The sequence below is a fragment of the Mytilus trossulus genome, chromosome 8 (genome assembly GCF_036588685.1).
Source record: "Mytilus trossulus isolate FHL-02 chromosome 8, PNRI_Mtr1.1.1.hap1, whole genome shotgun sequence".
NCBI lineage: Eukaryota > Metazoa > Mollusca > Bivalvia > Mytilida > Mytilidae > Mytilus > Mytilus trossulus.
The window spans coordinates 27,770,100-27,795,460 of NC_086380.1; the positions used below are offsets into that span (position 1 = coordinate 27,770,100).

General features: G+C 30.9%; 1 protein-coding gene across 1 annotated transcript; it reads right to left on the minus strand.

Annotated features, from left to right (window-relative positions):
* Positions 1-10,200: 10,200 nt before the first annotated feature.
* On the minus strand, positions 10,201-25,045 carry LOC134727535 (uncharacterized). The gene is made up of 14 exons (XM_063591916.1): positions 24,938-25,045; positions 24,743-24,785; positions 22,324-22,350; positions 20,976-21,245; positions 19,263-19,589; positions 18,240-18,590; positions 17,600-17,653; positions 16,517-16,804; positions 15,653-15,715; positions 13,795-13,852; positions 13,118-13,445; positions 12,474-12,689; positions 11,437-11,563; positions 10,201-11,130 (listed from the first exon to the last, which is right to left on the minus strand). The coding sequence occupies exons 2-14, from the start codon at positions 24,783-24,785 to the stop codon at positions 10,487-10,489; spliced, it is 2,796 nt and encodes a 931-aa protein (XP_063447986.1). The 5' UTR covers positions 24,938-25,045; the 3' UTR covers positions 10,201-10,486.
* Between the last annotated feature and the right edge of the window lie 316 nt (positions 25,046-25,361).

Here is a 25,361-nt window from a genome sequence, read left to right on the forward strand (position 1 = left end):
TTTCTGCACAATAAAATGAGACAGTTTTTTTAAATGCCTCTCTATCTGAATTAAATTTCATGCTAGTAGCAGGTTGTATATGATTCTTCTGATATATGCTTGTAGCCGCCGAACTAATGTAATTTGAAAAGAAAATAACACTCATTTAAAAGTTATACCAATGGGGCAATTGTGAACATGCGTACAGTGTAGTCAATTGCATGTCATATAGAATATAAATTGTGTTGTATCGTGTGTGTTTTTCTTTATCTAGTACAGTGATCAAAGACTATTCACGTCTTTAAATTGCACTTTGTGATACACCTGTTTCTCAAACCAACCCTCTTTCGGGTTGGTGTAAGTCTTATATATACAGATAATCAATTTTGTTTACGTACTGGTTTTCAGATATGATTCTATGTTTCATCTTGAAGAGACATAACTAGAGTATGTTTCAAGCATATATACATATACATACAGTCAAATACAAAATCTGTGGTAAACCTAAAGTCAAGGTACACATGTAGGGGTATTACATATTTGCAGTGTATATCGGGGCATACAAACGTTAAAATATATGTCGCACAGATCAATGGTTTTACCTTTAAGAAAAAGAAATACATATGCACTTTCCATTTTAGGACATAGTTTTTGTTCAAACTAAACTATGTTGAAACTTATTGAAACTGTTTAGGCCGTAAAAGGAGTTCTGATGGGAAATTGCATTGTAGATATTTTCAGAGTTGCAAATTTTATTATCGAAGTCCTGGTTTTGACTGTTTATTATATTCTTCTTATCACTTATCATTTTGTAAATATATTCATCAACATGGTATAAAAAAAAACCATCAAGGCACGGTAATTTTATTGTTTAAACAAGACATATTACAATTGATTATAATAAGCCACTATAACAAAACCTGAGAGGCCTTCTTCTATACAAAATGATTAATATATAAAACAATAATAATAATAACAATGATAATAATAAACATCATAATAATAACATCTTTATTTAGAGAGTGTAACTCGTTTGGATTACACCAATTTCAGTTAGGTTCTCTAAATACAATGATAATTACCTTACAAAATAGACAGTTCAAATTAAATAATAATAACAAATAAGGATGCAATAAAATTTCAAACACACTAAACAATTATAATTCTGCATAACAGAACAAATATAAAGGTAATAAATAGTTAACTCACAAGGACGCGACGTGTCAGTGTTAGATCACCCCAATCTTTTTACCGACTCGCCCCACTTTTGAAAAAGGGTAAAATCAAATTGAACAATCAGTCTGAAAACTCACTTATTAACGAAAAAGGTCTGCCAACTCGCCCCACTTATAAAAAGATCTTGCTTCCTTAAAGTATGTTAAATTATTGTTAGGTCGTATCCGATAGTCCTGGTGTAGTAGTATGTGTCGTGGATTGATATGCTAAAGTCTTGAGTTCAAATTCCAGCATATACACTGGATTTTTTCTACGTGAATTTTGATAGATAGTTTTTACCGTATAATAAATTATAAGTTTAATAGTAGATTTGAAATTCCCGCCTAAATGTTATAGAACAAAGGAAATCATGGATAACAAAGATTATCAAACTGGGTGATTTGTAGGGGGGATCCGGCTCAGACCATCCCTGTTAGAACAAAGAAACTGGGATGTTATGTTAAAATACATACATTTATAGTAATGTTTGAATTATAATACTGTGCTAGATTTTTTTGTATACATATGTAATAATGCACCCAAAAAGTCAGTCAAATACTATTTATATTTTTGTACTTTTCCCCTATTGAGTAATAATGATGTTTTTTTTTTGCATAACTATAAAACTATTGCACTTATATATTACTGATTATCACATTTCGTATTATTTACTGTTCTGAAAACCTCAAATGATTATTTGATTATTTTAAAATGTTATGAAACTACGGAGCCCCGCTAGGGACATACAAAGAAAAAAAAATATATTGTGCGCACTAGATAATATATTGTGCGCACAATTTAAATATATTGTGCGCACAAAATAATATATTGTGCGCACAACTTAAATATATTGTGCGCACAACATAATATATTGTGCGCACAACTTAAATATAGTGTGCGCACAACTTAAATATAGTGTGCGCACAACTTAAATATAGTGTGCGCACAACTTAAACATATTGTGCGCATAACTTAAATATAGTGTGCGCACAACTTAAATATAGTGTGCGCACAACTTAAACATATTGTGCGCATAACTTAAATATATTGTGCGCACAATATAATATACTGTGCGCACTCAAATAATATGGTGTGCTCCCAAAATTCGGAAAACAGTTTTCACTTGACCATGACCTCATTTTACATGTAAAGTGTTCGTGGTTTAGACAAAATCTCAGTTACCAAATTCAATAGTTCTTCTATATTTGGTTGTATTGAACGATTTTAATGGCTAAATGTTCACTTCACAGGTGTCATCTGACTTTGGCATACTCCATTTTTAGGGTTAAGTGGTCCAGTAGAGTGAAATGTTTGTGTTTTGGTGTATTTCTCTGATACTATAAGTATTTAGTTAGACATATATTTGGGGTATAGAATGTTTGTATGGTGAAATTGTCTATCTTGCAATTATATTAATCTGACCTTGATTTTATATTCATGGTTCATTGGTCCATGTAATTTGATTCTTGTTTGGTATTTTTTTTTCAGATACTATAAGGAATAAATTAACAATATTTTTTTGATGGAATGATTGTTATGTATATATATTTGGCTGGTCGGTATCATCTGACCTTGACTTTGTTTTCATGGTTTATTGGTTAATGTTAAATATCTCAGAATTGGTCTGTTTTTCAGATACGATGATAAAGGTATAGTTAAACTTCATTTAATGTACAAAACAATTATAAGGCGCGCAAATCATATAAGGTGTGTTTCTCAGATACATTTGGTTCTTCAATACAGCAAGAAAAATCCCGCACCCAAAAGCGTGCTTCAGCTGGCCTATAAATAAAAATATGAACTAGTTCTGTGATAATGGACGTCATACTAAACTTAACAGTTGTTTCCTCGTTTCTCGTTTTTTATATATATTAGACCGTTGGTTTTCCCGTTTGAAGGTTTTACACTAGTAATTTTGGGGACCCTTTATAGCTTTCTGTATGTTGTGAGCCTATGCTATGTGTTGAAGACCGTACCTTGACCTATAATGGTTTACTTTTATAAATTGTGACTTATAGATGGAGAGTTGTCTCATTTGCACTCATACCACCTCTTCCTTTATCTATCCAAAGTATATACAAGAAACTAAAATTAAAAATCCTACAAGACCAACAAATGCCAGTGGCTCCTGACCTTGGGCACGCACAAAAATGCGGCGGAGTTAAACATGTTTTGTGAGATCTCAACCCTCCTTTTATACCTCTAGCCAATGCAGATTAAAAAAAACACACACACAGCAATACTGACAGTAAAGAAGCCCGTGTCCGTTGTCAGAATAGGTAACAAATGAAACTTAACAAAATGAAAATGATACACTAAAACACAAGGACTACTAGCAGTTACTGATATGCCAGCTCAACACATCAATTAAACTGATTGAAAGATTATGTCTTAATCATATGAATATCAAGCACAATCCTTCCCGTTAGGGGTATAGTATCATACCATCATAAAAATATATGAGAAGAATATAACCCGTATTTGTATGAGCATTGTATATATATTATGTAGTTGTCTCTTTCGATCGATGGAGATCAATCGGGCCACAAGGTTTTGAATAAATGATACCCCAAAACGGGCCATATTTGGAAAAAATGAATCATAATTGTTTTTCAAAATATTTAACTGAGGAATTTCATTGACTGTTCCTAAATTGTTTCGTAACATTTCAATTTCATATGAGTACGAACAGCATACTGTAAAATTTTATAATGAAATCGATCAAAAATAGATACTATAAGTGACCTCTTGTCCTCTTCTATTAATCAGAATGAAACTATAACTTGACCTGAAACATTTGTATACAACGCTCAAAAATTTAAATCATAATAAGAATACTGTTCTATGTCGGGAGCTTGTTATTCAGTGATTGTTGTTTATTGGTGTGGTTCATATCTGTTTATCGTTTTGTTATAGTCATTTTGGGCCGTATAGTTTGCTGTTTGGTGTGAGCCAACGCTCCGTGATAAGGACTGTAATATAACCAATGATTGTTAACTTAAAGTCTTTTAATAAATTATGACTTGGGTGGAGAGCTGTCTCATTGGCACTCATATTGATTCTTCTGCTTTATATGTACCCAGTTTTATCTTTATTTGATCACACTTCCTGGTGAATTTCTTAGACTGAACACACCGTCATATTTCAATAACGAACAGTACATCTTGGGTGAGAACCGTACGTAATCATGATCAAACATATTCATCTTTAATAAAATAAAAACCAACAACAACAAAATAACGTGTACGTGTATTCAGTTTTCAGTGGATTTGAATTACTCTACGCTTTTACAATGATACCTTTTAAGAAACCACATACTTCATTGAATTTGGTGACACTAAAACTTCATCATAAACTATAACCAAAACATTTACAATAAACAGAGACAGACGGATGAACGGATGTAAAGACTTTTAAATATAACGACCATCTCTATCGTCAAACAGGGTAACAAAATCAAAGTCGTGAATTGAGTTACATGTCAGTCTTGAGACTCAGAGTCAATCAACATAAACAAAATATTGAGATTATTAGACATAAAGTATAATGCATCAGTGCAAAAAGTACTTTTCTTATATTTGTTACAAAAAAAACAGGTAAAACCATAGTATCAAATGTCTACATAAATTTGATAGTTTCCTCGCTCTTTTGCCAAGTCTGGTTCAAATCGTTCCAATACACTCTGATATAAAGTGGAGGCTTCCAACGCATTTGTTGGTAAACCAAGTGTCAGACGAAATAAACGTAACTTCTTTAGTATTCCTGTCAGGAGTTGATACAAATGCAGTGATGAATATTTCCATGTATTCTAGTCCCATTTCAAAAGAAACCTTATGCATTACTCCATTCTGTCACTACAAAAAGGAGACATTGAAGACCCGTACCATGTACAAGGTCAAAGGATTTCGTGCGCACGATAAATTTAATTTGTTCGCACAATATATTTATTTTGTGCGCACAATAAATTTAAGTTGTGCGCACAATATATTTAAGTTGTGCGCACAATATATTTAAGTTGTGCGCACAATATATTTAAATTGTGCGCACACTATATTATTTTGTGCGCACAATTTATTTAAGTTGTGCGCACAATTTATTTAAGTTGTGCGCACAATATATTTTTTTTTCTTTGCATGTCCCTAGCAGGGCTCCGTAAGAAACTGATGTTACTTTTGTTTTACAAAGCAATATTTTTGTCCTTTGCATACACATATTTCATCTTTTCTTTTGCTGAGTTTATTGACAGTATTTTTTTTAAACCAGCTGGAATTATAAATATATTGCTTTATGGTAAGAAAAAGAGTATTTTCTGCATTGTATTCCGATAATTTTACAATGTTACCAAGCATAAAAATTTCTTTTGTAAAATGTACACTAATTCCATTGGTCAGAAACCAATTTCAATCTTTTCTAATAATAATTGTGTATGTTCACATTCCCAAAATAAATGTTCTAATGTTTTAATTTCTCAATTACAAAAGGTACAATTTGGATTATCATAAATCTTAATTTGATGAAGAAATTTGTTTGAAGCTAAGATTCGATGATTGAAATTATACTGTATACACTGTAACTTGGTATTCTTTGTGACAACAAATGGCAGTTTGTAAAAAAAAATGCCAATGATTTTGATCAAAGCCAAAATTTTTAGTCCATCGTTACTGACTAGTGGGAACACTTTTTTTTTTTTATTTAAAACAATAGACATATCTTTAGATTTTTTTGAACTTTTAACAAGTCTTTTAACAGCAGATGGAATTGAACTTAAAATATTTCTAATTTATGATTTTAATGCTTGATGTAAAGCAGATATAATACTATTATATATCATGTAGACGAAACGCGCGTCTGGCGTACTAAATTATCATTCTTGTACCTTTGATAACTATTTACACTCCTGGGTCGATGCCACCGCTGGTGGACGTTTCGTCCCCGAGAGTTTCACCAGCCCAGTAGTCAACACTTCGGTATTGACATGAATATCTATAATATGGTCATTTTTATAAATTTCTTGTTTACAAAACTTTAAATTTTTTGAAAAAACTAAAGATTTTCTTATCCCAGGCAGACATTAACTTAGACGTATTTGGCACCACTTTTTGAAAATTTGAACTAAATGCTCTTTAACTTTTTACTTGTTTGGTTTATAAATATTTTGATGTGAGCGTCACTGATGAGTCTTATGTAGACGAAACGCGCGCCTGGTGTACTAAATTTTAATCCTGGTACCTTTGATAACTATTTACACCACTTCGTCGATGCCACTGCTGGTGGACGTTTCATCACCGAAGTATCACCAGCCCAGTAGTCAACACTTCGGTATTGACATGAATATCTATAATGTGGTCATTTTTATAAATTTTCTGTTTACAAAACTGATGAGTCTTATGTAGACAAAACGCGCATATGGCGTACTGAATTATAATCCTGGTACCTTTGATAACTATCATGAAATTCACATTTATCTGATACATTTCTTCTTTTTTCTGAAGTGAGAAGAAAGTCCCATTTTCATTAACAGTATCATTTATAAACCTTATACCATTTTCAAACCAATCTTTATAAAACAATAGGTTTATTTGATACTTTTATTTTAATGTTACGCCAGATTGGACTGGCAAGAAAGCATTCCCAACTGTCATATTAATCTTTATCTCTGTCAAGTTGCCAGGATTTCAGAACATCTTGATAAAATTTATTTTTGATATTTTGTTGTAGTTTTTGTATATAAACACTTCCACAACCATAAAAATTTTCAAATTCTACATGAACATTTGACAAAAAAACATTCTACCATTTGTTGTTTGTTTTGAATAATCTCCTTAGCCATGTTCACTTTAGTGCTAAATTAAATGCACTAAGATTGAATCATTTTAAGTCCACCAACTCCAATATCATTTTGATAAAAATCTCTCTTAATTCTATCAGTTCGTGAACTCCATATAAAATTGTAAATAAGTTGAATAACATTTTTTTTAAATATCATCACTTGATTTGGAAAAGATACAAACCAATGATTTGAAATAGGCAATATTTACTACAGTAATTCTACCAATAACAGTAATATTTCGTTTTAACCATTGTTTAATAACACATTTTGTTTGTGCAAATTTTTCAATTCTATCAAGATTAACATCAAAGCTTATACCTAGTAACTTAAAACAGGTTTCTCCCCATGTAAGGTTTCTATTTTGGCATAATACCTCATTACTATACTTCTTATTTCCTATCCAAATAACTTCCAAACCAATCTTATTATATTGTTTTTACTGGAAAAAAACGGCATAATCAGTCCACGTTTTATTAAGTGATATTACCAGGCAAAATTTTCAAAATATATCAGTATTTTCTTCTCTGCATTCAATCAATGTCTAGCATTTACAAAACAAAGATGCAAATGTTTGTATTTATGTAATAAAAGAATAGTTTAAATCTAAACACATTACACAAAAAGTTTGGCATGCCACAAAACCAGGTTCGACCCACCATGTTTCCCTGTACCAAGTCAGGAATATGGCCTCTGTTATAAAATAGTTCGTTTCTGTATGTGTTGCATTTTAACGTTGTGTTTCCTTTGTGTCTTTTGTTTTCTCTTTTTTTTTTTGGAGTGTAAATTCACATTGCTATAAGACATGTCATGGTACTTACCTATCCCAAATTTATGTTTTTGGTTTTGATGTTATATTTGTTATTCTCATATGATTTTGTCAAATGCTTAAGTCCGTTTCTGTGTGTAATACTTTTTAATATAAGAAAAATCTTCTCTATTTTTAACAGGGGCTAAACAATTATTTTGAAAATGTAATGTAATTGCATAATGCAATGCAATGAGAGATATCATAACACCAACATACGTAAAAACATGAACAAATGGCAAATATATTACATAAAAGCCCTTCACTTACCTCGCATCACTTCATCCCATTATAACGTAACATGTGGAAAAATGTTAAATCAAATAGAATTGTGGAAGCTAAGTTGACTTTGGAGCAATATAAATAGAAATCTGATGTATTGATTATGAATATCAAATGCCCAAACGACTCTATTAATAATAGTACATTGCATATTTACAATTCAAAATCGTTCAACAATATCATATTCTGTGTACGTAAGGTTGACATGTTGTTATCTGGTTATGTTGTTGTTAATTAAACATAGAAATAATATAAATATGTGCTCGAAATATGTATATTTTAACTCATCATACATAAATGCATTATATGTAGCTCTGAAATAATTTATTTTTATTAATTCAGATGTTGATTAAGTTCCTACATATTTTTGTATGATGTTTTTTTTTTATATAAATATTTTTTGGTTCGCGATTAGTTTTCATCACACAGATACTTTGTTTTGTGTATTGTATTTTGAAGATTTTGTATGATCTGTTATATTATATCTTGTATAATATATATGATCAAATGGAATCTTGTCTTTCAGTTTTGCTTATGTAATATATCTGTATGAACTTTTGTTTCTGTTTATCTGATACATATAACGTGACTTTGTACTTATACATTCCTTCGTTTTGTTACTGTGCTTTTGTAAATATTTGTATTCCTGTCTTTCATTGTTGCTGATGTGCTTTGTCTTTAGGGAAAACGGTATCTTTTTATCCTGCCACACTTTAATTTTCTAATTTGACAACTTGTTATAATAAAAACCTTGTCAAAACAGTTGTGCGTGTCGTTAGTACTTTATCATTCTGTTTTAAAAATTGAAGCCGAAAAGTATCATGACTTACTTCCAATGGATTTGGTTTTGATATCCATGCACAATGTCATTTTACACCAAATTTATGAAATTTTGGGAGTCTTTTTGGATAATTTTCTAAAAAATGTTTTAATGGGTTTCACCTACGTATACCGATCGTATTACAATCCGCAAAAGAATCGATTTACTATTCAGATAATTGTAACTTCTGGTAAAATATTACTTCTTAGTTAAATTGCTAGGGAATTCAGCATCTGTTATTAAAAGTTCACAAGTTTTGCAGCCTTTGGTTTCACATTTCGAAATGCGACAACGTTCCATTCGATCACAAAACTCCCAAATTGACTTCCTTTACATGCATTGGGACACAAACCATTACAAAAAGCCAACATTATGTTGGGAAAATAGATTTTTACTTTATGTCTTTTGGTGCTTTTTTGTTATTATTTATTTGTTTTATAGTGACTACGATTGAAACACAATGTTGTCTGCTGTACCCTTATTTTTGACATGTTACTTTTTATTATGTTTTATTATTATTTTGCCTTCAACATTTAAACCTTGGCACCTACGTGCAATGTAGACAAGACTGCAGAAAATGAAATTGAACGGGATTATATAATCAATCAATACATTTTGAAATATTTCTAGCTAGCTAGTTTAGAGCTCCAAAATTGGACAACATTGATTTTATATATAAAACCAAGTCAATGAAATGTTTTCATTTATCCAAAGATTAAAAAGAAAGAAAAAAAAAGTCATTATCGTGTAAAATGTGGAGATGTTATATAATTTGTCATTAGGCAACTATCTATCAGATATTAAATGAATTGGTAGTAATTATCTTTTCTCCATTGTCAAACACTGAATATTCATAGTGAAAATTACTCCTTTTTCCCCGCCCTCGGATCTTAATACTATCTGAAAAGTCTAAAGAAAAACATATCTTTTCATGTTAAGTCTTTTAATGTATGTGCCGTATGTATTCGACACTTGCTTGTGATATGCTATTTTCTTAAACAATAACTTAAAAATGCCAAACATTCGGTGAAAAGATCTGATTTGAATGCATAGGAACTGTTTAAACAGTACTTAACTTGACGTAATAGATAAGTTTGAAAATGACGAGATGACTAAAAATGTATTGATGAACTATTCAGATTAATATGACTACTTTGAGTAAAACTTTACTAGTTACAGGTGTGTTGAATCTTTTATGGAAATTAAACGGACTTGTAAATTTATAAAAAAAAAATAAGTTTTACAATTAATATTTCGCATACTTTAATTCAATTACAACAATTTGATAAGTTACATAGTGTAAGTGTCAGAATTCTTGAAATATAGTTTGATCATATTTTCATGAGCTATATCAAATACTCAGAAGTCACTAACACTTGATACTTTTTTTCTGCATGTATTTCAATTTCGTATAAATACTATTGCGTTATATTTAGGGGTATATGTTTTAATATCTAATCCTTTATTTTGTCGTGTGTATCTGACAAAACTTGTTTCTGTGTATCCTTTATTTGTCATTTTAGCAACATATCATACACTTTGTCATACACAATTGCTATATAATTCTGTCAATGATATGTGGTTGGTGGCCATATAAGACTGCTCCTTTCAGAACAATAAGATCAGATTCTTCAAATACTACTAGCACTTTCTCGGGAAACGATTTTCTAATCTTGTCTTGTAATATTTCAGATTCAGCAAAACCGCCAACTAACAATATATTTTTCACTTCACTGTCCACATGTTTTAAGACTCTGGATATTTCTTTTACTATTTCATCAACAGACGTTACAAAAAATGAATATATTGTTTCTTTCACTATTCGTAACTTGTCCCCAACTATTGAGATATTATTTTTGTGTTTAGATTCCTTTATCATTTGTTGAAAATGACGGTGGCAATAACGATTACATAACCGATTAAATATTGTTATAGGGAACGTAAAATTGATTGTTTTCCTATTATGGTTCGATAGCTTTACACGTTTAGCACAATCAAACTCCCTCATTATTTCGAGATAGCTTCCTGAATGCTCTGTTTTTAGTGATTTCATGACATCTGGGCCTACTATTTCAGTTAATATCTCCAAGAATTGTTCATTTACAGTTGTGCCACCGTATGGGCCACCGGAAGGTGAACAGAGTTGTCGTAAATGATTTTCGTTAACAACCTCGTGTACACTCACATCAAAAGTTCCTCCTGAAACAAAAACAGTCTATAGTTATTCGTGTTGATTTTGGACTGGAAGTTAACTATCAAAAATCATTTCGACAGATTAAGCCTCTCAGATACATTTTGTATTTAATTCGATAACATTTTTTCAATCAAATGGAATTATGATTTTACAGTCTGAAGTTTTCCTCAACATTGCATGTAACAAACAATAACAGAAAATTTTCACATAGAAATATGTACTTTATATTCTGGAAATACTGAAAACCAACAAGACCAACATAACTAAGAACAATTTATGGAATCATCAATTGATTGTTTATGCTTACTCACCTCCTACATCAATAACCATGTACTTATTGTCCATTTTAGGTTTGGCTGTCATACTTTTGTATAAGTAATAAATTGATGCTGCCTCTGGTTCCTTTGCTATTGTCAGTTGATCTCTTCTAATGCCTACCTGGAATTAAAAAGGATCGTTGTATTACAGTTGGGTAAGAAAAATTTGTCGATAACGAATTCAACTTAATTAAAGTTATGTACATTGTGTGGTTATTTAACATATGTACCCGAAAGAATAGCAGGAACGTTTTTGGAATATAGACTATAAGTCAACTTACAATTTTGAAATATGGATGTATAAACTGATACATGATGATAAATCAACTTGCATAAAAAGTTATATAGTTAACATAAATAACTCATGAACGGTAAAAAGTGTCACGACCAAAATACCAAACAATTGATCTGTTTGTTGTGGTCAAAAGCATAATGTGATATAATTTGTCTGTTTGTCTTTTTCTTTTTAAACCATGACGTTGTCAGTTTATTTGCGATCTATGAGATTGGCAAACTTTTTGTAAAGTAGAAACAAAATTTACGCCATATTATTCAAAATTGATCTGTATATTGTGGTAATGAGCATCATGAGCATGTTGTATAATATTTGGGCGATGCAAACATATATTAGAAAAACAGCCTTTTTTCGTTTGTAAATGGGCATTAATCTAGAACGAGGAAAGGGACGCCAACTTGATCTGTAATAATAAGTGTATAAGATTAATAACGTTTGGTTGATGTGAACCTAGATTAAAGAAAGGGAACTGAAAAATAAGCTAACTTCACCATTGGTAAAGGGCACAAATTTAGAAAGGTATAAGTGATGAAACCCATAATCCGAACTTGATCTGGTTTTTTTATAGGCATTGTGCATAAATTTAATAATATTTGAGTGGGGCAAAATTAAAATAGAGAACGGAAACCATTTAGGGACGTCCGAATGTACGGATATGGGTAAAACTGAATTCCCACTCCGCTACGTTCATCTACATACTTTTTTTAAATGTATAGAATCATGGAAATTGACAAACCTTTTCTGCACATCTTTTCATGAATTCTGCAGCATTGAAATCTCTCAAACCTGGCACTGTTAGAACCCAGCGAATATTCTCACTAGAAAATTCAATTCTTTCAATTAAGTGCTGTTCAAGATCTTCTTTCAAAGCCTTAATAGCCAAGGAAAATACATCTATGGCTACAACTGTATGGTCACGAACATCTCTGATTTCAATCTGATCAGGTTCAAGCTAAATAACAGAATTAAACACAAAAATGAAAAAAAACATACTATGTACGATTGCACAACCATATTTGACTGTTTGGGTTGTAATTTTAAATACATTACATGTAGGTTATTTGTATACATTTATCATACAAGTAGTAAATATTGTGCTTGGCAATTAAAAACAATTTGTTCTAGTTAAAGAAAGTTCTAATTATTGTTACAAATCGATGACATTTAGTACAGTATTATTGGATTACAAACCTGTGAATTGGGTGGTTTTCGTATGTCAAATTATTACAATACAGAATATAATATTTAAATGATACGAAACCTTAATTTCTGTTCATCAATCCATCAAAAAGATATTAAAATGATAAGGGCAATCTTGCGTTTGCGTTTGTCAGTGGCTGCACATTCTCGTAAACAAATTAAAATGTGGTCAATAATTACCTTTGTTTTATGAAGAGCCATTTTGAATTTGTCGAAGAAGTAATAACTCTCTTCGTTTCCTTCGGCAATTATATTTTCATACTCTTTTTCTGCATCGTAACCAAAGGAAACTAATTCCTTTCCTCTTGTCATCAGAATACAAGAAGGAGTTTTAGACGAAATAAGTTGTTTCCCTCCAGATCTCCATGACTGATTACATGTTATATCTAAGTGATCAGTTTGGTAGGCTTTTACAGTTGAATATGCATATCCTGAATAGCTCGTCCCTATGTCAATAGCTGCCACAACTGTCACTTCTATTGGTAGATGTTCTTCCGCTTTGCCATGTCTATATAAGGATATACAAATTTTACATTAATTAAGATAATTTAGAAAATATACCATTCAGCTATTCAGCATATATGTTGTCTGCTCTTTGTCGGTTAACTGTCTTTGTGGCACATGCCCAATTCCATTCTCTATTTTATTTGACAATTTATCTGACATATAATCTCATAATCGGGAAATTATATTTTCAAAAAAATGATATTCTGGATACTAGATTACTTATGAGAAAATATAAAAGGTAACCAAGAATTTTCATAGCAATCATTCTGCTCCATGTCTACATACCGTGTAACTTACTAGTACATCAAAAAGTTTCAAGAAAATTAAACATTAAATCTAAAAACACTCACACTAACTCTAGTTCGTCAGTTTCCTGAACTATATCTTTATATTGCACGATAATTTCCCCTGTAGATAAGAATGTACAAGTGTAAGAAATGTGTATGTAAATAATAAAATTATAGCACACATATACACCAATTAACGGCTTAACTACTCTTCGTATTATATGTAGTAATTAATGAATTTTGAATTTCCTATGCAGTTACACTTTAGATATATATAACATTTCACTTTTATGTACTTTTTTATCTTCGGTTGATCAAAGGTACTCGAACATTGATTTTCTATGGTGTTCTCTGTTGGATTTGATTTATCTTTGCACTTGTTTATACTATTTTAGAATTTGTTGTATTTCTTATAAGTTTCAATTGTCAATTAGACAAGTCAAAGTTTCGAATTTACTTTTTGCGGCAAACAACTATTGACATGAGTTCAAATGGAGTATAAGCAATACGATACTACTATAAACCTTCAACAAAGAAAAACACCCATACCGCATATTACAAAAAGCCCCGATGTGTAAAATAGTTCCATTGAGAATACCAACAGCTTAATGCAAAACAAAACAATTATAAACAAGAGGCTGTCGAGTGACAGCAAACCGAAGTTTCTTGCGTAAACAGTAAAGCAAGTATTGGCATAACCTGTAAGCTTAAAACAGCTCTGAAGTTGTATTGTGAGCGAATATTTGTAAGAGATTATTACCTAATTGATAATTATCAAAGGTATCAGGATTATAATTTAGTACGCCAGACGCACGTTTCGTCTACATAAGACTCATCAGTGGACGCTCATATCAAAATATTTATAAAGCCAAACAAGTTCAAAGTTGAAGAGCATTGAGGATCCAAAATTCCAAAAAGTATTATAATGAATTGGATATTTGAAAATCTGAATCCCGAACGGTTCTAAACATTAACACACAAAACAAAAACAAAATACCACATAACGACTGTGACAGCTACTGTCATAACACAAATGACGTTATAAAAACAGTTATATTGAAATGTTGATGCTATCATTACTGGTTCATTGAATAAGTTTGAGTTATTTCCATTTGAACAGAAATATGGTGTTACCTTGTACTCTAACATAATGATTATTAGTTTACTTAAATTAAATATGATGTAATACAATGTATTTTTAAAAACATAAGATTTTTCTCATTAGTTACAAACTAATAAAGGTCTTCAACTTATCAATGTGAACTGATCCATATCAATGTGTAGAAAACCCGATAATCTATAGTAATTGTTGCATATATTATCAGTTTGTCTACACATTAATATCGTTAAAATAAATAACTTCTCCTATAACATTGTGACGTCACTGATAATGCCTGATCTCTTCTCAAAGCCGTGATACGAGAATTACAGAGCTACTGAGCAAGGTGATATAGGCGTAGAGAAGGACGATAAGTATATATAATCAGGTTGTCTACACATTAATATCGTAAAATATAAGCCGCGAGCCGCAATTTGAACCTTTTAGGCGAGTTTGCTTTAAACTGTGTTGAGCTGATATGAGCTGACTTAACCGGGTGATAAAGGCGTAGGGAAAAACGATCAGTCTTGTTTTGTGTAACATAACGTTAATTTATATAAGACATCGATTTTTTACTTTTATTGTTACAAAAATAGCATGATGTTTTATGGTTTGGAAAAACAATAAATACTTGTATACACTTCAGGTAAAGTTTACTATGACGTATTACGATGGTATGTAAGGTCCATTCCTTCCTACATATTTACTCCTGTCTAAACATTTCATACATTATTGACCTTCATAATTGTGTTTACACGATCATGGATTCATTAAATCAAGAAAACCGCTAAGAGAGAATATATTTGAATTTTACTTTCTTACCATATTCATCTTTCTCTATTTGAAATTGAAATGCCCGTTTCTTCTTCTTGTCCGCAAACGAATCTTAAAAATAATAATATTCTAAAAGTTTCAACATTGGTACCATGTCAATCGATCATTTCAATAATACAAATCCTTTAATTTACTAACTTCACGTATATGTCATGTATATGAGATATTAAAAACGTTTATAATACTTCAATGGGATTCATTTTTAATGAGAAACATGTGCCTTCGGATAAAGTTTTCGCTTTTTGAATATGACAATCATCCTGTTTTATTTTTTAACCATGTACTTATCATGTACGCATACACTCCTCGTAAAAACCCTGTCATTCCATTCTTGGTGGTTTGGTCGTTCCTTATGAAGGTAATTTAACTAATCAAAGAGAAGTGTGTTGAACCCATTTAATCAAGTGATTTCATTTGTTAAGATTTATAACTACACAGGCACATTTTGTATCTATTTTGATTTTCTTGTTTTGGAAAATATCATTTGAATTTAAAGAATAACAAGTTTTCTATTTTTTTAATTTCACCAGGTGTCATTTGTTAATCACAATTTTTCGAATAGTTTGATTCAAAGCTAATGCGAATTTTCGAAGAAATATTTTCCAATAATATATGTTTAATCAAACACTAATTCTTCCTTCCAAAGACATAAAAACACTATACTATAAGGATCTCTGCTGATTGAACAATATATAATAATATATCTCCAACAAGGGTTGTACATCATAGAAATATGATGATAAGTGTATATGTTAATATTCCATTAGTTTTTCGTTTTACCTAACTTCGACTCGAAAGTTTGTTTTCTTTAATGTATGTACATGTATAACGTGTATAACATCCTTTACTTACGCTTTACATGTATTCCACTACATTCAGAGCACATTTGTCTCTCCACGTCTATCTCCTGGTCAACCAACACCTGCATGAATGTTTTAAGCAAACTTTCACGTGTAAGAACGTATTGGAGAAATATACCAACTCTTTGTGTTCTTGATAAACTACCCATATTGTCTATGCACTTGTGTTGAATAAAATCAGGCACGGTGTCCACCTTATTCAATGTTTCTATAATAGCATCAGTTTCAATCTCATCCAATATAAAATCATAGCTATCTATAATGGTCTTTTGTATGCATCCTGAAATATAAAGTAGTTAACCAGATTCATTTTAACTTACACTGGCAATATATAAATGTGTGTCTAATCAACCAATCAGCATATACACCAGGATAGAAAAAGTGTACGACAGTCGTGCGTTGCGTCTATCAAAGAATCATCAGTGATGCTCCAATAGAAAAAAACAAAAAACAAAAAACGCAGTTGTAAAGCTTAAAAATCATAAATTATGAAAGGTTTTGCTAAAAAAAAAGGTACGATAATCTATTGTACTGGTCATAACAATCATAAGTATTTCGAGAAAAATATGTTAACCAGTTAATTAATCATTTGTAATTATAACCATAGCAATAATAACGTATGTCAACAGACATTGAAGTGTTGATTACTGGTGGTTTCGGTTCGCCTACAACAAAAACTATGCGATCAGTGATGCTCCTACCAAAAAGGTTATTTTACAAAAGTAAAGAAGTTGACAATTTTTGAAGACCCCAAATCCGAAGGTTCTGCAAAATACAGCTAAATTAAATTATTCCTTTGATAGAAAACTTTATTTTTTTTTATATTCAAGTTTTATAACGTTACCCTTAACGTTTAATAGTAAAATATTAGCTTCATTTAAATTATTATATTTTTGTGAATGTTATAGAGATGTCAAGTTGTCTTCAATTTATGAGTTTGAGTATATCTTTCAGGATTATTATGTTACCTCTATAATCAGTTAAGTATTAATCATATTTGTAATTACGAAAACAAAAACAATTCTAAGAGAGGGTCTTTGTGAACTTTGAAATTTTCACATGATTTGTTACTTACTGGAACATTCTTTTTCATACTTTGGTCCAACACTTGTCAAAACCAGCTCTTCATCTATATAAAACAGACAATGATATATGATGTAAGGCATATCTAATGTGTTCCGTGATCTTGGGTTGATAAAAAAAAAAATCGGCATTGATCCTTAAACTAATCAACCCATTTAAACTAACAAATGTTCTCAAAGCCAACGACGGTTTTTGACATTTGAATGGTTCTGCCAATGATGCCTAAAATTCGATCCTAAGTTGAACGAATGTCTAACTGATTTGCATAGTTAAATGGCATAATATTTAATAAGTTCTAAAGAGAGTTTAGATCTGACCCCTCTGTATTTATCGCAGTAACACAACACACATGTTCAATTCATATGTGTCATATATAACAATTAAACAATCATAACAACACGAGAATTATGCTAATTACTAACAAGACAGACCATACCATTATATGTCAATGTATGGTCCTTTACACAGGGCATTGGCTTACACCGACAGCAAGTTATACATGGACCCAAACATGACTAGTGTAAATCAATGCAAACGGGAAGACCAACGTGTGTCAATGTCCAGATATAGTTTAAACAAAAAGGTTTTTTTTCACATAAAATGTTCACCTACATGTAGTAGAGATCGCTTACCAAATGTTTCAGTTAGAAATGCATCTTCAGCAGTTTCGTCAATTTCTATCAAAACGAAAGTTTTTTCTGTAATACTGTCTTTTACTTTATCACTTTGAAGCATCTTCCGTACTAAGGATGTCATCGTTTCGGTTGCTGTATGTCGCATTTCAAATGATTTGTCTTTTGAAATGTTGAGTAAGAGATATATCGATCCCTCTCTCAAATTAAGAAGAGGGCTGTTAAATACAGATTGAACAGCTGCGTCTACAAGAACACCACCATTTGCAAGCAAGTGTCTTTCTGCGTTTTCTGGAAGCGCTCTCACTCGGGCAGTCAATCTCCGTGTTTGTCCACGTGGAATGTAAAGATCTATAAATACATGTCACTTTCATATAACAAAAAATAAATACATATACTAGTAATCGAACTACATAAAATGTCAATGAACAGATAAATTGATTGCTGGTTGCCTAAAAATAAAAATCTAGATGTCATTTATATCAATGAGATATCATTGATTAACATACAAATACCAAGTGTTATAACGCGAAGACTCTGGAAATTTATGTTGATTTTAAATCGTCAGAATTGCTACTCATTAGACTTTATTATCTTTTATCAGTGACGATAACATAAAAATGGTTAAGACAGTAGCATGAATGGAGATATGTGTGTCCAAAATATTTAGAGTATTAAAGATATTGCTTCTTTGAATAATAGACAATTACAAAGAAGAACCCTTACAACCTTTTTTTTTGTTCAGCTGCAAAGCACTTATTCAAATGTAAAATAACAAAAGAACTGAACTCTGGGTAAAATTCAAAATAGAAAGTGCCTTATTAAAAGTTCAAAACGAATCACACGAATGGCTAACGACTTCATATTACTAACTTGTTACATACTTTTTCGTATGTACAAAATGGCGGATTCAACTGCTTTTGATGGCTAGCTAAACCTCTAACTTGTATCAATGTGTATGACAGTCGCATAAAGTGCCATAATATTTAAAATATTGGAAACAATCAATAATATTAAACTTGCCTTGAATAGGTGAAATAGGTCGTGTTCTTGTTAGTTGTTCGGCTAAATTTGAATATCCTTCATGATCTAAAACATGCAGAAATTTAGGAATCCAATCTAATTCTGATTTTCCAAAAACACAGTTGATGAACGTTTCGACCTTTTTTCTGCGACCTTTCGACTCTTGAATTTCGTCATGTTCTCTGGCTGTTATGACGTCATATTCTAGCATTGTATCCAGGATCCTTTTAATTTCCAACTGGTCTTTTATATGTTCTGCATGTTCCTGAAGGCAGCTTTTGGTCACATTTTTAAATCGTTGTTTTGACTCTTCGGGGATAGTATTTTCTGAAATAACAAGAATCATCAAATGAAGCTACAATTATAATTACTTACAACCTATCACACTCATATCGTTATTTTTACATGTTCAATAAGCAAGGCTTTCGTTGTAAATAATCGGCTCAATAATATTTCGTAAAAGTTAACAATTTGAAAATTATGAAAGGTCACCGCTTTAAGTCAGGTCTTCATCTCAAAGTCACTGCGTTGTCTTATATAATCGTATGGAACAATACCGTGCATTTCACTACAAGTTCGAGGCTGCATTAACACTGTTTGAGGCAAAGTCATAATCACATTTTGTGCATTAGAGCACTAAGGTACAATATAAGTAGTCTGATTAAATTATTCAGCATTCTTATACACCTAGCATGTACAGAAACAAAACAGACGCAGATAACAAATCAGCATTCAAAACTCGAATAACGAAGACAAACAGACAATGCAATGAATGTTGCCTATGGTTACCATGTGTCGCTTGTGACAACTCAGTGTGTATACAGAAAAAGAAAAAAAACATGAAGGCGACAAAGTGGGCAATTTGTTATAGAGCTTGTGCAAGCAATACAAACTCTAAAAAACCCGATGACGAAATACAAATCGTTTAAAGACCAGAAACTTCTTTATGTTTGTATGATCAGTGGTCAAAATATAACAGCAATTCTAATGTGACGTTCTTCCAACACTTTAAGTACACAGTCGTTGTAAAATATAAATATAATTTTTGTCAGCTGTTCAGCAAAATCATAATATTATTCCGGTTGTTCCAATCATACTTTCATATCGTATGAATTAAATGAACGGATTATCCGAGGTCATTCGATGTAAATCAACCTCAATATTATATTCATAGAGAATAGAAAACCCGGAGGCTTAAGGGATCTTTCCGTTTCAAAAGCATTTCAAACACTTTGTTTTAATGAGAATCCAGGAATATATTATGTGTTTGTTTTAATGAAAATCCAGGAATATATTATGTTCGCGTTTTTACTAAAGTTGTATTGTTTTCATTTTTGATACTTATTCTGTGTCATCAAGTATTGTATAATTTGTTAATGTAAGTATAGGAAGTAATATAAGTTACTATTAATTGTTTTTAGTCATATTAATTAGGTTTTTTAACAAAACATATCAATTTTATATCACTTAAAATAAATATTGTCCTTTTATATAAATTTTAAAGCGTGAACTTTGGATTTTAGTGTATATAATTTTCGTTTACTAGAAACTTTTATGTGTGCGACAAACTTTTATAACTCCTCATCTGGAAATAATTCCAACGAAAAGGTGTTCCATAATTGGAATTAAATATGTATAGAAGAAGAATATTATAATTTGGAGGAAAATTTTAAAATGTTACTTTAAACAATTCAAATAATTAAATTCAATTACCTGGCTTTATCAATGTTCTTAAATTAAAACCTGTAACATTTGCCATCAGATTCAGGAATTTCCAACATTTCTCTTCGTCTGCTTCAGATACTCTTTTCAGAATAGCCTCAACTTGCAAGACAGAACCACGCAAATCTTTCATTTTGTTGTATGTTGCGTAATTAATAAGCTTGTCTTGATAAGATGTTTCAATAAGTCCATCAATATTGCAATTTACAAGACACTGCTTCAAACAGCAAAAGTTCTGCTTTATTCTCTTACGTGCAGTACCTTAAATATTAAAATAAATTAAATTCAAAAAGTGTAAAAACCTAACGCATCTTCTAAACACTATGTTTAAGAATCCGACAAATACGTCAGGAACATCATTGTTGGTAACCAAAAATATAACAGCACACACACGTCATTGGTTTGATTTCAATTTTTTTTAGATTGTTTAAAAACAAAACACTATGAATTGGTGTAATCTTTGAAAATAAACCCATAATCCATAAGGGATTGAAATAAATTGATCATTTGATTGTTAGTGGAATAAAAGAGAAAGGGACTATGACATTTATATCACAGACAAGACGATTTTGACAGTTCATAATTTGGTGGAATGAAATAAAGGGGAGCACGGAGAGTCACTAAACAACTAGCGACAAGTAAATAAAAAGATAAAAAACTATCTTTCGTTGCAGATGATAAATTTTAAACTATGGTTACTGTAAATGGTTTGTGTTTTACCTTATTAACTTATCATGTAATCTTGATTAATAATTGGTTTTGGATTTGACATTTTCGGGTTTTGTTATTTTTAGCATGATGTTGATAATAAAATTATAAATTTTAGCTGTCACGATTTATTAAAATTAACAAGGAATATTGCTTGTTAAGATAAAGAAATGTCTGCACTTTTCCAATTAAAAAAGAAACATAACTCAAGAACTACGAAGTATCACCATCCAATTCGACCTTGATCTGTGTTTGGTCGTCATACGCATTGTTTATTAGGTTCATAACATCTGTATTAGGGGAAATAAATTACAGAACTTGCAAACTTGCCACATTGCCCATTAATACAGTGACAGAACACGAGAATGGTGAAAGTAATACCACCTTAAATCATGCATGATCTGATTTTGATGGAAAAAGCATTGTGGTTCCATCAATATAAATTAAGATTATGGACGCTGCTTATTAGCAATTTAACAATTAAAAAGGGTCGACATAACTCAAAAACTATGAAAGCGACGCCAACACAATTAAAACTTGATCTGCTATTTTGAATTAAGCGTTGTGTATAAGATCCTTACCAAGATACAATTCTCGAATTTTCGTGTATCTTAAAATTTAAATAACTTACCTTTAATCAAACTTTCAAGAGAATCATCTGAAATCGTTAGAACAAAGAAAAACAATCGTTAATCATCAAGTAAGTATATTATGTTCTTCGTGTTTTAATCATAATTGTTTATACATAACACGCGACATAAATATTGCTTTCAAGTCGTTGTAATAGCTGAATCACTTAATATATAATATCATTTGTTTTTACTGTGTATTGCTATTGGTCTAAAATCATTTGGTGTAGACCGTACAAGAAAGCAGGTTACCAATGATACAGTAAATAATATCCATTTATACTTTAATTGTCATATATTGTATCTGACTTATATTTGACATAGAATGAAGAATAATATGTGCTTGACTAAATTAAAAGAAACTTCCATATGTATTGTACTACGACAGACTTCTAACATTGAGGCTGGCCAAGGCATAACATTTGACATGTGTCTTCATTTGTAGTATTGCTTGTTTTAAACTGTCATATGTTTTGCTTGTCAAAATGTGATACCACTATATTTGATATAGTTTTGTTCTCAAGTATAACTGATGCATTATTTATGGACAGATACTATGACTAATCTATAAATTCATCATATTAATTTTTAAATGAGAGATTTGCTTTCAGATTTGTTAATAGTCTAGAGAATCAGCAAATTTATCGAGATTGTACTCGATTTACTAACACATAAATTAAGTGTTCTGCATGAAGTCATTAATGTTAATGGATTTCTTACATTTATTATTTTGACCTTTAACAAGTGGACATGATTGTTTCCATACAACCCCCTTTTATAAATTATTAATCTCTGTTTGATTACAACATATTTGATAAACGACCTTACTGGTTCTCATATTTAAGCTCGGGATGGGGGGGGGGACTTCAAACTTTTTTGGGTAGAGGTGAGCGGCTGAGACACCAAGTACCACACCCTTTTCATATATTTTGTTTATCAAAAATATGTACCTTGCCATATATTTATTAACAAAAACAGACCTATAAATATATTTGGATATTTTTCATCTTCTGATACCTCGGGGCCACTTCCTATGTAATGAGTGGTAGGGATGAGCTTCGTGATATATGAAAAGGGTGCGAAATTCAGTTTAAGTATATCAATAGGTTGGTATTTTTACTTGCTTGATTATATCATAAGTATCTGAAACTAATCAAATGTCCGTATTTATTTTTGATGTGGTTAAACCACAGTCGTAAATGCATCAGCTATTAGTCAAACCAAATACACTCTATTTATTCAATGTGGTATTTTCACTGAGATGAGTTATAGATGCAATAAATCCAATCATTTTGACATTTGCACCTTATCAACATTCAAAAGTTTGTATACATGAAACAGGAAAACAATTATTTAAGAAATTCCAGATGAATGTGTCAGAGTCCTTCAAGAGGGTACGGCAAATGCAACTTTTTATCAGTTTTTAATTAATGTTAAACTCAGTAAAAGTGACACTCTCTAGAGTGTTACTATATTTATCTGACAAAATATATCTTATTGTCTTTTGAAATTGAAATGTTTTCATAGTTAAAAATATAAAAGCGGTAAATAGAGGAAAGTGTTTTGTGACGAATTTATTGGAAAAGCAAGGTGTGATCATTGCGACTGCGTTGCTTCTAAACAAGAACATGACAATGACCGGGACCTCAATTTTTTTTATATACTAATGTACCAGAAGATGAAAAATATCCAAATATATCAATAGGTCAATTAGTATATGGCAAGGTATATTTTTTTGACAACAAAAATATATGAAAAGGGTGGGGTACTTGATGTCTCAGTTACTCACCACTACCAAAAAAACGTTTGAAGTGCCCCCTATAACTATAACTATCTATAACTACCCTCAGTGGAAAACCCACATTAAAATAAATAAAGATTAATTAGTTTGACAAATAGCTGACTGCTGTTTAACCGCATCAAAAATAAATACGGACATCTGATTAGTTTCAGATACTTATGATATAATCCATCAAGTGATAATATTAACCTATTGCTATACTTAATCTGAATTCATCACCCTATTCATATATCATAATGCATGAAAACTCGACCTATTCCAGCGGCTCATCCCTACCACTCATTACATAGGAAGTCCCCCCCCCCCCGAGTGTTTAAGATACGTAGTTTCAAAAGAAGAAAACATTAACCGTTTTTATCAATGAATCTGATATAAGTAAATGTGTTACCTATAATGTTATTGAACGTATTATTCCTTATGTTACCATAGGCACATGTAATGTATATTTCACAATGAATATATATGTTTATAACATCTTATCAAGGAAAATAAAACAAACCAGTAAACTCATTCGTGTATTTCTCAATCACCGCGTGCAAATGAAATAATGTATATAATTAAATTACAATGTGTGTCATGTTTGTATTTATAAATAAAATACACAAATAAGTGTTTCTTACCGTTTGACATTATAAATCGTAAATCAGGTTTGATAATAGGCATCTGAAAAATACCAAGATATTTACTTCACAACAGTCAAGTAGGTCATCAAAACAATATTAAACATATTTCAAAGACAAGCGATTCAAACCAATACAATAATTTAATAATTAATATTGTAATTGTGTTAATTGAATAGGCTAAATGATATATACCTGGTATTGCTTATCATCAACAGTTTACAAAATAAAGATTTAACTTTCGGAAAATCATTTGACATAGATCTTGTGTTTATTTCCTTACTAAAAATAGATTATCATTTCATTGTGCAAACACACAAGGCCATTAGGGGAGATTACTATTGATATATAATAGAATATCATTTTGACATTTGCAAATGGAAAAATATATATATATATATATATAGATTGCCTAACAATGTAATTTGTATATGTCACGTCCCAATATATGGAATTAAATATACATTTTAACGGAACAGTTCAATATTGCAAACACAAACAAAAACAGATCTGCCAAATGGTTTGAAAGTAATACTTTATTAATAATGTGCGCTTTCTGAATTTACCTTCAGGTTCATCAGGATCATTATGCATGTTATGTTAATGAGGATCGACACTT